This window comes from Cyclopterus lumpus, chromosome 11, assembly GCF_009769545.1.
Source record: "Cyclopterus lumpus isolate fCycLum1 chromosome 11, fCycLum1.pri, whole genome shotgun sequence".
Classification (NCBI taxonomy): domain Eukaryota; kingdom Metazoa; phylum Chordata; class Actinopteri; order Perciformes; family Cyclopteridae; genus Cyclopterus; species Cyclopterus lumpus.
Window position 1 is genome coordinate 17,555,048 of NC_046976.1, and position 13,843 is coordinate 17,568,890.

Genomic DNA, 13,843 nt, shown 5'->3' on the forward strand with positions numbered 1-13,843 from the left:
ATAAATATTGTACGGTTCCCTTCCATCTGGGTCTGAGAGCAGCTGAGACACATTGGCTTTAAAAGCGTTATCAATTGAGCATATTTTTCTTCTCATTCTTCACATGAAACGTCTGGCATTGGTTGTTGAATGGGAAGCCGTGTGTTCCCTTGAAGGACGGCGGCCGTAACAATCGAGAGCGATTCAATGAGTTCCAGGTTTCCGAGGCACTTATTCAATAAATGGTACGTGTGTCCAAATCACGCTATTCACAGCCTGAAGAGAGGAGTCTCATTGCTTCAGTGATGCATGTTTCAATCTCTTTGGTGGGGGGGGGGGGGGGGGGGGGGGGGGGGGGGTGCTTTTCAAGCAAACAAAAGATCTTTTTGAAAGCGCTGCAGTCCGAGTGTTGACAGCAGCGAAATTCTGTGTCGCTCAAGACGTCGAGCTCGATTGAAGCTGCTTATTTACGACACCTGCTCGATTGATTGCCGTGCAACTGTTGGCGTTTTTAAAAAAAATTATTTGAACTTGAGAAAAAAAAAAAATGCTAACGTTTTCTTGGCGGGCAAGTCGGAAAAATAAACGTGGTTTTCTGTAAAGCTTTGAAAAGAAAGAAAAAAAAGAAAAACTTTGATGATTTGCAGAATCTCAGTCACAATCTGAGGACAGCGCCTGGTGGAAAGGAGGAAACTCTGTCTTGGCATGTCGCTAGGCGATGCATTAATATTAATGTCGTCTTTTTCTCAGAACGTGTGCACTCCTCCCCCCCCCCCCCCCCCCCCCCCCCCCCCCCCCCCCCCCCCCCCCCCCCCCCCCCCCCCCCCCCCCCCCCCCCCCCCCCCCCCCCCCCCCCCCTCCCCGGGATGAACCGAAGCTTAAAGATATCTCCATCTCCCCGATACCTCTTTTATCCTCGTTAAAACTCATATCAAAGGTTTTAATTACATTCCGCGGTGTTGCTGCAGAGCTTTGTTGAGGAATCACCATCTGCCTTTATAGTTTCCAGTCTTTTTGCAGTGCTGATACGCTCAGCTCGTTTCTGATCCAGCGTAATTGAAAAAATGGGCATGTGGCGTCTCTCCGGTCGCGGGGGGTTGTTTGAACATGTGAACGCGTTTTTGAGTTTGTTACGTTTTTCCAAAATTGAAAACGAACAGGGCTTATTTTCCCTTGAACCCCAAACCCCCCCCAATCGCACCTGAATCTGAACCAATCGAAAGAAACCTCTATTAACACGTGAACTGTGAAGTGAAAGCATCTCCGACCTCGCCGTTATAAATCTCGCTTCTTCTCAAAAGTCGTTTTGAGCACCACAAATAGATCCGTGATGGAGTTCGCCCTCTGCCTCACCCTTTCCACCTGCCGGGCTTTTAGCCCGGAGTCTCTGTCGTAACCTCCCCACACCTCTCAGCCGGCCCTCTCTCTCTCTCTTCAAAACCATTTTCCTGGCACTGAAACACAGATGTTATCCATCTGATTAAACGTTCAAGGTTACATCTCCAAATGCATCAAAGTCTATACGTCTCCCCTCAGAAGAACGCTGACAGCCAACACTACTTTAGTAGCCCAGAGGTGCGAGCTCCAATGTCCTCCCCATTATTATTATTTTCTTCTGGCAATTGGGAAGTATTACTGTGATCGAGACTGAGCCAGATGGTTAGATGAATGATGCCGGAGGGATCGAGCATCCTTTTGTTTACTTCGCCTAAAAGGGTCGAGCAGACCAACACACTCAAGAACAAGTTATGAATATGGGTTCGCTGTCTAAGTCTTTTCAACATTCACTGGTTGGAGGTTATCAAATATCTTTTCTTTGACAGAATATGGGGCCTTTGAAATGTTTCCTTTTATAAACTTAACGGATTGTCAGGTTAAAACAACGGGGTTCATATTTTGCGAACTCCGCTTAGTTTCTTCTCAAAAGATCTCAAAGATTGAAAGCCACATGCATTGTTTATAGGGCCGTATACTTACTTCATTATTGATTCATCTGCAGATTATTTTTTAAAGTTATTGAATTATTTATTCATTTTTTTTGTCCCAAGAACAAATGATAATCAATTTAAAGTTGGAGCCAGAAATGTCGGGATATATTTTTATTTCAAAATTTAGGGCAATTATTTTTCTATCAATCAACTAATCTATCAATCAACCTCTTGTTTTTTGCTCTAATTGAAGTACTGCACATGGCTCGCTTAGCTTAGCATACCTATTTGAAGCCGGGGAAAGAAGCAAACTTACTGTATCCGTCCAACATTTAGAAAACATCAAACACATCAGAGAATATTGATCTTCTTACTTCTCTCGTGGAAAGTGGACTTATATTCCCCCAAAATGTCGAACTGTTCCTCTGGTTGATGAACGTACAGTCGTCATTTTACAGCCCCTCTCATTAGTTTTTCCCTTTCCTTCTCTTTCAGAGATCGAGAAACTTCAGAAAGACGAGGACAAGGAAGAGGAGAAGTTCATCGACGTCGTCATCAACAAGAACATGAAGCTGGGCCAGAAAATTTTAATACCAGTCAAGCAGTTTCCTAAAGTAAGTGCACCGCCGGAGACTTCTCCAAGAAATGTCAAGTGCACAGATAAGAGAATTTGAGATATTGTGATATTTATAGATAATGACGCCAAGTACAGTAGCTCCGATTTTAGATGTAGATCCCCTTACAAGAGCCACTCGAAACTTTGTGTTGACGCTTTATGTTGGCAGATGTAACATTCCTGGAGGATGTCGGCTGACAGAACTGGGGTAGAACTATATTAGGGAAGTTACTTCCTGTTCTTCTTAAGAATAGTTTCGAGCTTTTTGAAACGTGAAGCGTCTTTCCGCACACAGCTCCCCGCACAAATTACCGGCGTAAACCTTGGGATGTTCACTATTCACGAGTGCACTACTACGTTCAGGAGCTTTTCAATCTTGCCCTCCTTTTCACACTCGAAGGTGGGTTCGGCTGAATATTAATACCTGCTCTTGTTCAAACGGGACCCCGTGCGGGTTAATGTTCCTGAACATTTCAGGGATAGATTGCATGCGTTAGAAGGGACATAAGTCTCACTCTTTTCCCCTCATACACACACACACACACACCTCTCTATTGCACTGACCTTGGTCAATGACGCTTTCGTGGTATATTAATTTGTCGATGAATATTTATGAATGTGTGATTCGGAGGAATTATCTCACAATGGATTTTGATTTTCTTGAGTGTGCAGGGGATTTTCTTATGCCCCCTTTTTTTTTAATTCTTCATGAAAATGAATAGCTCGTGTTGGTGAGAGTGCGATTGCAATGCGTGCAACATAAGTCACGTGCGAAGGGTCCGGGACAGTCGGCTTTCGGGATGACCTTCCACGCGAAGCCGCTTTGAGCGATGACACCGCTGCCACGTTTGAGAGCACTTCAGCCTCGCCCCACAGCCAGGAGCCTTTCGGCCTTTATTGGAGCCGTGAGCTCGGCGCATGACGGGGATTACCCGCTGGGAGCACGATGGGGAGGTTGGTGTGAAAGTGAGAGGAGGGTCCCTCTCAGACGGGAACATCACTCAAGTCACCTCAGCCCTCCAGGGAGAAGGACAGCGGTAGCCTGCAGCGTGTGGATAAAGGAAACACTGAAAAGCTCGAGAGGTGCATTTGGGTTTAATTTCCCCCCCCCCCCCCCCCCCCCCCCCCCCCAAAACCACGCTTTTTTTTGCACAATAACACTAGATTGTGAATGACATGCACTGTCAAATAAATGCCCGTCAGTCTGTCAGTTTAATAAATGAGAGCGGCGATTAATTTAACACGTATAGCTTTAAAAACACGTCTCTGTCAACACTCTTTAATTTAAAATAATTGTCGCTGAAAAATCTTCCAGCGTATTCATTTGCACTCAAAATCTTCTCGCGTGAGAAAACGTTCCACAGATTACAGCGAAAATTATTTATTTTCTTGTTTTGACAAAAGCAACCATATATATATATATATATATATATATATATATATATATATACATATTTATGTTTAATTAATTTGCATGGTACCAGACAAGTAATACTCCACAAAGTGTTGCATCGTGCTAGCAAAAGAAGCTTCAGATGCCAGCTTATGTTGCCATTCACTGACCGTATATCAATATTCAGTCAGGACATGCTTCAGACTTCAATAAAGTCACTGAAAGGCCGCCGAAGCAAAAAGTAAAAAGTTGAATTTTAAAAAAGCGAACTTACGGCTTACTGTCTTTTTTTAAAAAAAAATTGACCAAATCTTGGTTTTTAGAGAAAGCGAGTGAGGTGCACTCCGATGAAGAGCCGGACGCCGATGTTCTGCCTGTGTTTTGTTATGTCGTGTCACCCGGAGGCTGTTCCGAGTCTCCGAGGTTCACGGCTAAACAGATTTGCTTTGACAGCTTTGATAAGTAGTAGTGCTAATACGCTGTTTAGAGCTCCGACAAGCCACCGAAGGAAGACAAATTCAATTTGTTCCGTCTGACAGGTAGCAACGGCGAGAGCGATCGGTCTGACTCGGAAGGGTTTTTTTTTTTCCTCCTGAGCTTGCGAGCATCACCTTTGGGCTTCTGGCATTGAAGACATTTTTTTTTTTTTTTTTACAAAATAGCCATTTAGCGGGCGTGTGCGTAAAAGGGGGCTAGATCCATCCTCCCCGCAAACACGGCTTTTTATCAAGAGCGAAGCGGGCAAGGACGCCATGCGGCGAGTTCCGGGCTGTTGATTTCCCCCCCCACCCCCGTCCCCGTCATGAGACAGAGCTGTTCCTTTTTTAACCCCCCCAACAGTGATGAATCCTTCTCCGCCTTTCTGAGATTAAAGTGCCGTACGGGTGTAGTTCCGTGTAATGGGCACTTCCATCGTGGCCGATCTGCAGCAAACAACGGGCCTCGTTCACTTCGGGAGAAAATTCACGCGTCACCGATTTTTTCTTAATTGCATTTGTCTCGAGGTAAGAACCGAATACTCTTGAGAGCTGCCAGTTTGGTGCCAAGTAATTGTTGTTGCGTTTTCACTCACCTGGCAAATTGTACGCTGTTATTTAAAGTCATTATTTTCGAGATTTTACAAACGTGGTCTTTTAAAATTCACCATTTGCAGGCTAGTAAATGCTTGTTTTTGAGTTCCAGCCTCTTTAGGCTCGAGTTCATCGTACCTGCTAATCGGGATCGACTGGCGCGTGTTTTTTTCCCCTCGATTTACGAGAACAAAGGGACTCATCGTCATTAGTTCATCGTAGTTCATCTGACCTTGACCTTTCCGAAGAATACATTTAGGACTAAAACGTCGGTAAATAAGGGCCCCGTTGTCCACACAGGAGAACACAAGATAGTCATTTTACAGAATTAGAGAGCCTAAGATTTTAAGATCCTGATTTAACCAGTATGACACATCATGTCACACCTACTCAGCGACTATAAATACCCGAACCCTGTGAACGAGGATGCACTATCAGCGCTCATCTGTACATTTTGATCCGTGGGCTCCCGTCTCTCTCTCTTTTTTTTTTTTTTGGCAGAAGGCGCCGCGGGCCATTAGCGAGGCGTAAGGAGTCCCACTGGTTTGTATCCAGTTCAGTCTGTGGCTTTTTCTCTGCACTGGGAGCGGTGATTTATCCTTCTGCTGTAGCTCCTGTCCTGCTGTCCTCAGCACAATCCCTCTGCTCTCTCTCTCTCTCTCTCTTTGTGAGCACACCTTTCCCAGGCTCGCAGTATTGCATTCTGCAAATGATGAAAAGATCTCAGATGTGAACCCCCCTCGAGCCCTCGCACCCCTTCATGTTTAGATTAATCATACATCCTTTCTCTCCTTGTGTCCGCTGTCTTTCCAATCATCCGCGTGACTATTTATTTGTTGTCTTTCAGCTGAATAAGGATCAGTCTATTCTATTTTATTAGTAATTATTTTGTGTGCGTGCAACTAACACTGCAACGGGAGCAGCAGGCCACAAACATGTGCTTTAACGCACCAGCTTTTATTGTGGTGACTGTAGACGGTGGCGCAATCCTCTCACACACAGTTTAATGACATGAACCAGTGCAGGTTTTATTGTAAGTCACATAATCCCTTGTGATAACTAAAGCATTAGCAAACCCCCCCCCCGCCCCCCCGGAGCATCAATCACAGTAGGAGTCGGACAGATTTTTGATTTCTGATAACAACAGCCGGGATTACAGCGACGTGTTCGGTAAGACTTATTGGAGGATTGTCTCTTTTTAAATAGTCAGGAACTTAAATTAACACCCAAATAATGGCCAGTATGACGCATCGCTCGTCTGAAGTGGCTCAAGACGTGTGCATGAGAACGAGGTGTAAAAGGTTCACCCATGGCTACAAAGCCTGGGGAACAGTTTTATAAGTATATAGATGTGATTTCTATCAGACAGACAGTTGCTTTTTTAAAACCATAAACTTTATTACAATAATCACATACATACGGGATGCCTACATGGAATTTGACCTCTGCATTTAACCCATCCTAAACATGTGTGTAGCCTATTCCTATGCAATCATTATTGGGGGCTTTTAAGTAGCCACATGTTACATACAAAAAAATATGGAATCGGATGTAGTTAACGATGTTAAAAAAACTTATTTCTGTTCATAATCTATATTAGAAATCTTCTGTGACGTCGCTCGTTAGCCCGTTAGCTAACTTTCTCTCGATTCAAAAAAAGAAGCTTTTCTCCTTGCTCAAGCTTCTTTTTTGTTTTGTTTGGTAGACCGAGGACTGAGACGTCCGCACCAACACCCTGGGACGCCGTGTTGCTATGCGCTAGCCTAGTCAGAAGGACGGACCGCGTGCACACGGAGCTCATTGTTTCAAGAGACGGCTCGGTGACCAGAGGCTCCATCCAGGTGGAAACGATGGATGCGCGGGGACATCGGTTTTAAAACTCAGCACATTCAAAACATTTCCCCCACGACCTCCTGTTCGCCCCGTTTGCGCCGTCTCCTTCGGTGAACCCTGTCCGTAAATTCGGAATGCGTTAAAGAGGCCGCCGTGTTTGCTCAGATAACTTTAAAATGGAAAAATGTCCCTGACCCAACCATTCGTGTCCCACTCAATACACATGGAGTTAATTAGCGTGAGAATTTTGAGCGGCGGAGGCATTGAAATGTTTCAGGATGGGAAAGTTTATCGTCCTACACGCTCTGACGCGAAGGTGCTCACGTCTTGCACATTCATTGGTTCAAGGTTAGGCTTTCTCTTTGGAATTAGCACAGTGGGACACGGCTCTTTAATAAGAGACCAGGGTGGCGGGATAGACCCCCCCTGAAAGATCTCATCCGGCCACAGGACTTGGGGGTAATTATTACAAGTTGAAGGAACGTACAGTAAGCTGAGAGCTCAGCAGTCACTTCTATACTGCATTAGAGTGAATCACTAAAGCTCGCCTCTCCAATCCATCACCCGGGTATCGGTGGGCGCCTCCCAATAAGCACTGAACAAGAGGCAGGAGAGATAGAGGTGAGGTGTGGAACCAAACTGGCTGTTTTTTTTTGGGGGGGGGGAAGGGGGGGGTTGTACCTCCTGCAAGCTAATTGATGACCTAGATAGTTGAGGGAGACAGCTGTATAACTCACGGAGGTAAAAAAAAAAAAAAGAAGGAAAACATGGAGAGGGGGAGAAAAGCATCGCCCTCCTTTTTTTTGTCTCCATGACCATCTCCGGCTGCCGGTGGAATTGCGTTTATGCGGCCGCGCAAAGGGACGCACGACTTTGATGGGTGTCTGCACGCAACATGCCTCTCGACACGGTAATGCATAACATTTGGGGGCTTCTTTTTTTTTTTTTTTTTATGGCTAAAAAAGCGTTGACCTTGTGAAGTAATCTGAGCCACGGAAAGACGCAGCCGGCGGCGCTGGAGTTTAAATGTGGGTTTTCGAACATGCGCATTATGATAATGCTGCGCATTTATATTCAAACATTCCTTCAACAGATTTAAGGGGAATGTTTTCAAACCGAAAAGTTCTGATTTCATAAAAAGAAATTGGCAGAAATTGTCTCATTTACAATCTGAATGATATCTATCGCCTTCATGTTTGTACTGTTGAGTTGTAGTGGATTTTATATATACTTGCACATCTAAATAAGAGAGGTTATGTTTTAAATTAATACATAAAGAAAGTTATGATAGTTAATTGGGGATATTATGAGGAATATTCTGGAGGAATGTATTGTGAAACATAAGAGAGGATCGCTGTTTTATATTTTATTATTCTGTTTGTTAATGACAAATGTAATGATTAACTTTATGATGCATGAGAATGAATGTTTTATTATTTAGACAATAGTTAAAATGGATGCCGATTGAAACTTGATATGTTGCTTTTATTCTGAAGGCAGAATAGTAGTTTTTATTCTGACGGGGAACTCCCGGTCCCTGACCGGATGTGTGCACTTTGACCTCGCCTGTTTACTAATTGGCGTAGCGAACAGAACGGCGGCATCCTTTGAACTGACCAATAGAACTAACCTTTAGGTGTGAATTAATTTGCATGACCAGACTAACGGCCGAGCATTTGTTCTGGGGAGACATGGTTCTACTGGTCTGGAGACTCGAGACAGCCCCGGTCTGTGGCTCCCTGGGAGCTGCACTCCGTCTGTGGAGAGATCCTCCTTTCTGGCTCCACGATCGTGAACGCTACATGAGTATTATCTTTGCCATTAAATATTGTTAAACTTTAACTCATTGAATCCTGAATTTCCCGCGACCACGGGACCCGGAGCTTTGAACAAATCTTACAGTACCATTCATGTAAACGTCGGCCCCGGTTCTTTGGACACTTTGAGGCCAATTAGTTGGTTGAACTATTGATCGTCTGTTCCCAGTTTAAAGCAGCACTCCAATTTTACATTTCAAATATATTATTTCCTCAGTCCAACGTTATTTATATAGCGCAGTCGCGCGTCAATGCAACTGAACATAAAAAGTTAAACAAAATATTCAACATGTCAAATAAAGGAATTAAACTAGTCATTCAGAGTTGTACACTGCCTGTGAAAACAAGTGTAACATGTCTTCTGTTGCTCTGGAGGGAGCTGTATCAAGTTTTGAGATCACTTAGATAACTGTTGCATTGTGGGAAGTTTATAGAAGTTTGACTTCAGCGTATTAGCACTCTGGTTATCTTAGCTTCTGCTGCATCTATTCTCACCATTTGTTTGGGACCTTTTAATAATCTGGGAGTGGGACTGTAAATATTTGTGATATTTGTAATGAGTGAAATATGGTTGAATGGGGCCGGCCCTGGTGGCCTAGGGGGTGAAAGCCTGGTCCACGACATGCAACATCTGGCCAGTAAATGTTGCTGCATGTTGTTCCATATGTTTCCCATCATGCCTCAACTGCCATCTGTCTTAATAAACGCCCCGAAAACACATCGGCTGGATGCATATTGTTAATTAATCTAATGAACGAGACATACATTGCACAATTCCATAATTTCTACTGGGGACGGGGGAATGCAGATTAATGTCTCCTCCCCGTCCATCAACTCCAGTTCGGCTTCATCAGTAACATCCCAAAAAAAAAGTGTGCAGCTGCCAACATTGTCATAGTTTATCCCTTTCGGTCGTTGTCATGGACTCGTGGTAATCACACTTTGGATTCCACCTCTCGGGCAACACCCAGGTGCAGACTCCTCCGCCTCATTAGTGGAGGCTGTCGGGGGCCGCAGGCATTTAATCAATGCTTTTATTTACAGTCTATATTTCCCTAGAGGTACACTTGATCGGACGCAGTCGATGTATTTGTATTATTTAATTGTATTGCATATGTTATTCTCTTCTTTTTTTTTTTTTTTATTTGCCTCGCTGCCGGTCTCATTACTGTCGGCTCTGCACTGAAACATCATAAACCTCAAATGAAAAACACTATTATTAGTCGTATGCATGACATGATACATGAGAGTCAGGTCTCCCGTTAACATGAACTAAAGTGCTTGTAGGATGTGCAAATTTGCATTGCATTTCCACTTCTTGACACTCTCTTGTTATACACACCGTGATTATGGAAATAAATGGTTTACGCAAAGAACGATGATGAATATGTGCAACGCATTGGGAAGAACCTCTGACTTCACGGTGTCCTGAAACAAAGCGGTTTCCACTGTACATATTGTGAATTTAACGCTCAAACGTCCGGCACTGTGGAACCAGAACCGCCGTTTTAAAAAAAAAAAAAAGGTGACGTTGATGTTTCATTAGCTTCGAGAAGTCTTCGTCTCTGTTTTCATCTCGAGACACGCACACCGAGGTCTTGACTCTCGCTCTCTGTTGCAGTTTAACTTTGTGGGCAAACTCCTCGGGCCACGCGGGAACTCGTTAAAGAGACTACAGGAGGACACGCTCACAAAGATGTCGATTCTCGGGAAAGGATCCATGAGAGACAAAGAAAAGGTAACGCCCGCCTGACTCTTATTTCATCCCCCTCCCTCCCCCGCTCTCCTTGGTCCTTTCACTCTATTACCTCCACATCACCTGCTGCTGTTAAGTCTTCATTTTTTATTTTATTTTTTTAAAGTTTAGAAAGATAACTTTTCATGTAAGAGCTCATTAATTCATTTAAAATCATGAAAATTGGTCATTCAAATGTCTAATATTCATTTCACCGTCGTAGAAAAATGTGTTAACAAGAAAATATTCACATGTTACTTAATCCCAACTGTCATTGTTCATTCTTCAATGTAATTATCAGGTTTTTTGTACGTGTTGAAATCTGTTCCAATGTGCAGCGTTTGTATATGTGTTATATAATTAGTAATCCAATTGTTTCAGAAGCTGTGCGTTCAAGTTTCCTTCCTCTTAAAAAAAATATCATCGCGTTGGAGAAAGTTCTTTCATTTAGTTTTCCGCGCTCTTTACTTTAACTTTATCTCTTATGTTTGTCTCATTTTAAAATTTAAATTGTATAATTTAAAGCCGTAAACAGATCACCGTGCGACGAGTTTGATTGACAGCTCGCGGGGGGGGGGGGGGGGGGGGGGGGTCACATGCAAGCTTTTGAAAAACAGCTCCAACTTGAAAACAAATTTCAAAAGTTTATGGAAATGGAAGGAGGATCTTGGGGGATCAGCAAACACGCCCGACGCCGTTCAAAGCCTCGTTCTCTCTCCCAGTAAACAAAGTACACAGTGCAGGCTGCGCAAATGACAAGACTCTAAATTTATGGCTTTGTTTTCTTATACGCTCCGTCCCCAGATAATAAAAAAGGCATCAGAATGATTTAAACATAAATGGAAACTTTGTGGCAAAAAAGGGACGGAAACTCTACATTTGAAACACAATCCGGTTTAACGACTTCTATCATCCATGATCATGTCTACATAAAAGAAATAAAGGATATAAATGTCTCCGACGGAGGCGGCGGCTCTTTAATAAGCACCGGAGAATAAATCCACTTCTCTGGACCCGTCTGCATCTTTCCCTCTGTGTTTGTCGGGGGTTGATTTGTCGGCGGACGATGATTCTCGCTGTCATCCAGGACATTATTTTTTGATTACTGTGTCGGTTTTGATGGTCCAACTCCTCTGGAGTACCCGAAAGAAAAGATCTGTCACGGAGATGTGCTGACCTCGGCAGCCCTCACCTGTCTGCACCAACCCCAATGCAGGATTTATGACTGACAGCTTTCTGTCGGTGGACTTCCTCTCCTTTCTTTTTTTTTTTTTTATAGGGCGAGGGAAGAAGGGTACACCTCCTCTACAAAACCTCTACTTTATCTTCAGCTGGTTGCTGACTTGCGCAGTGTGTGTGTGTGTGTGTGTGTGTGTGTGTGTGTGTGTCATCATCATCGTTTTTTAGCAATTCCTCGTGGAGGTCATGGTGCTGGCTCACCGCGGGGCAAAAAAAAAGAAGGATCTCCTTTTGAGACTTTCTTTTAAAGCCGAGGTGAAACAACGCTGTCGGAGCTGTTGAGGCAACGTGGACGCGTTCCCGAAGTCCAACGATGAAACGCAAACGCCAGACGGAAACATCTTTCTTGCGATACTCGGAGAAATACAGTCATCATGGACACGCGTTGGAGGATGAAAACTCTTTCAAAAGCTCTTACATTTGGGCGATAATTCCTCAAATATTGATCTTCGTGTTGACGAAGAACGGGAGGTTGAAAGGCGTCGGGCCGCCGGAGTCAGAGTCCCCCCCCCCCCCCCCCCCCCCCCACCTTCAATTGTCCTCGTCGGTCCCAGAGCAGGATGACGTAAAGGCCCGCCTCCTCGTTAGCGCCGTGATTAACTCATCCATTTCCCTCCCCGGGACACTCGTAGCCCCGCTTTAATTTTTTTTTTCCGGGGGGTTTAATTGCGAGCTGGAAAGCCTCCGTGGACTGAGAGGACTGCTCTGTATGTGTAAGAAGTCCTGCACCAGGAAAAAATATATAAAAAATTAACCCGGCTGTGTGTGTGTGTGTGTGTGTGTGTGTGTGCGCGCGCGCCTTTGCGAAATAAATTGCTAGAGTCTATTATTATTCGAAGAGCTTGGAGTGATATAATTTCATCCACATTAGCGAGCCTTTGAATTACGGGAGATAGCGTTCGGGGTGACGGAGCTTCGCAGCACATTTGACACTTTATTGTGCACACAGGAAGTCAATCTATTGACATTGTCAGAGGTTCAATTGTTCCTTTTGCCTCATTGTCTCATTGTTAACGTCGATCACTCTTTGCTGCTCGCTCCTTTTTTTCATCTCGTGCAAACTCCAGCGTTGTGCTGGGGGGAGCCGTCTTCTCTTTTGCTTTATCGGGATTAGTTTTTTTTTCCCTCTGGCTTTTATCTTCATCTTCCCCCGAAGGTGTTGGTGGCGTTGGGTCCATTTGCCGGCGCGTACGTCAGGCCGTTTGTATGATTTGTATGACTTCTCCTTTGTGATTGATTTGGATTAAATGTTAGTGTTTTTTTTTCATCAATGTCTCGATCGCCGTTTCACGTCTTAATGAAGGGCAGCGATTGGTCATCTGACAGGCGGAAAAGCTGCGGTTGAAGAGATTGGAGATATAAACTGGTTTCAGGCCATTCGGGTGCTTTAAAAACAAATGGAAGGACACGTTCTGTATGTTACTGGTAACCAGTGAAGGGAGCCCAGTACAGCGCCACCTCTCACTCTCGACCGGTGAGGACGAGCCGCTAGAGTTCCTCGGAAAGTGTCGACGATCAACTGCAGTTCATATCACACAGATTGGTAGCACTTGACCTAATTTTTCCCACAAAAAATCTCCCCCCCTTGATTTCCCCCTCGAGTGCGAAGCGAGCTCGACGGCCGGTTCTTTGCTCCGCCTCCACGGCGCCGAGGCCTTCTGCTCCCAGGGTGAACGGCTTTTCCTATAAGCAGATTTAACGGGAATAAGAAAAAGTGGGAGGACGATTCCTCCGGCAGATATGAAAAACAGACAGCTGTAATCTCCCACCGTGGGCTGCTTAGCTGCTCCAGGACTCTGCTGCTTCTTTATCGGCGCCGGGGGGGTCGGGGGGGGAGTCCTCACTGCGATAATATCATATGCAAATGATGTGGTCACACGCACACAGATGGGTTGCGTACTTAAAGAGATATCCACGAGGTACTGTATAACGTTGACACTTTGCACATGTTGAATAGACCTTTGAAGATGGAGTAAAAGAACAAATGTGTTTTTTAAAAGAAAAGTCCTCAGACGGCGGCGCACGCTGACAGTCGTCCGTGTCGTCTGGTATTGCACTAAATAAAGATTGTTTTTTTGAAATCTTCATGACACATGAAAGGGAAAGAGGTCTGCAATCAGTCGTCTCCTTCCCACACCGGCAGCTCGATGCGTCGAGCAGCCCTCTGCTCGTAAAGCACGGATTTATGGGGAGGGGGGGTGGCGGGATTAACATATCATTAACATACCACAAG

General features: G+C 44.5%; 1 protein-coding gene across 1 annotated transcript in view; it reads left to right on the forward strand.

The window, feature by feature from the left end:
- The window catches only part of khdrbs3 (KH domain containing, RNA binding, signal transduction associated 3), a 67,667-nt gene that overhangs the window by 21,774 nt on the left and 32,050 nt on the right, over positions 1-13,843 (forward strand). Inside the window, exons 2-3 of the mRNA XM_034545492.1 lie at positions 2,403-2,521; positions 10,258-10,374. Coding sequence (XP_034401383.1) covers positions 2,403-2,521; positions 10,258-10,374 — 236 coding nt within the window. The remainder of the gene's footprint in view (positions 1-2,402; positions 2,522-10,257; positions 10,375-13,843) is intronic.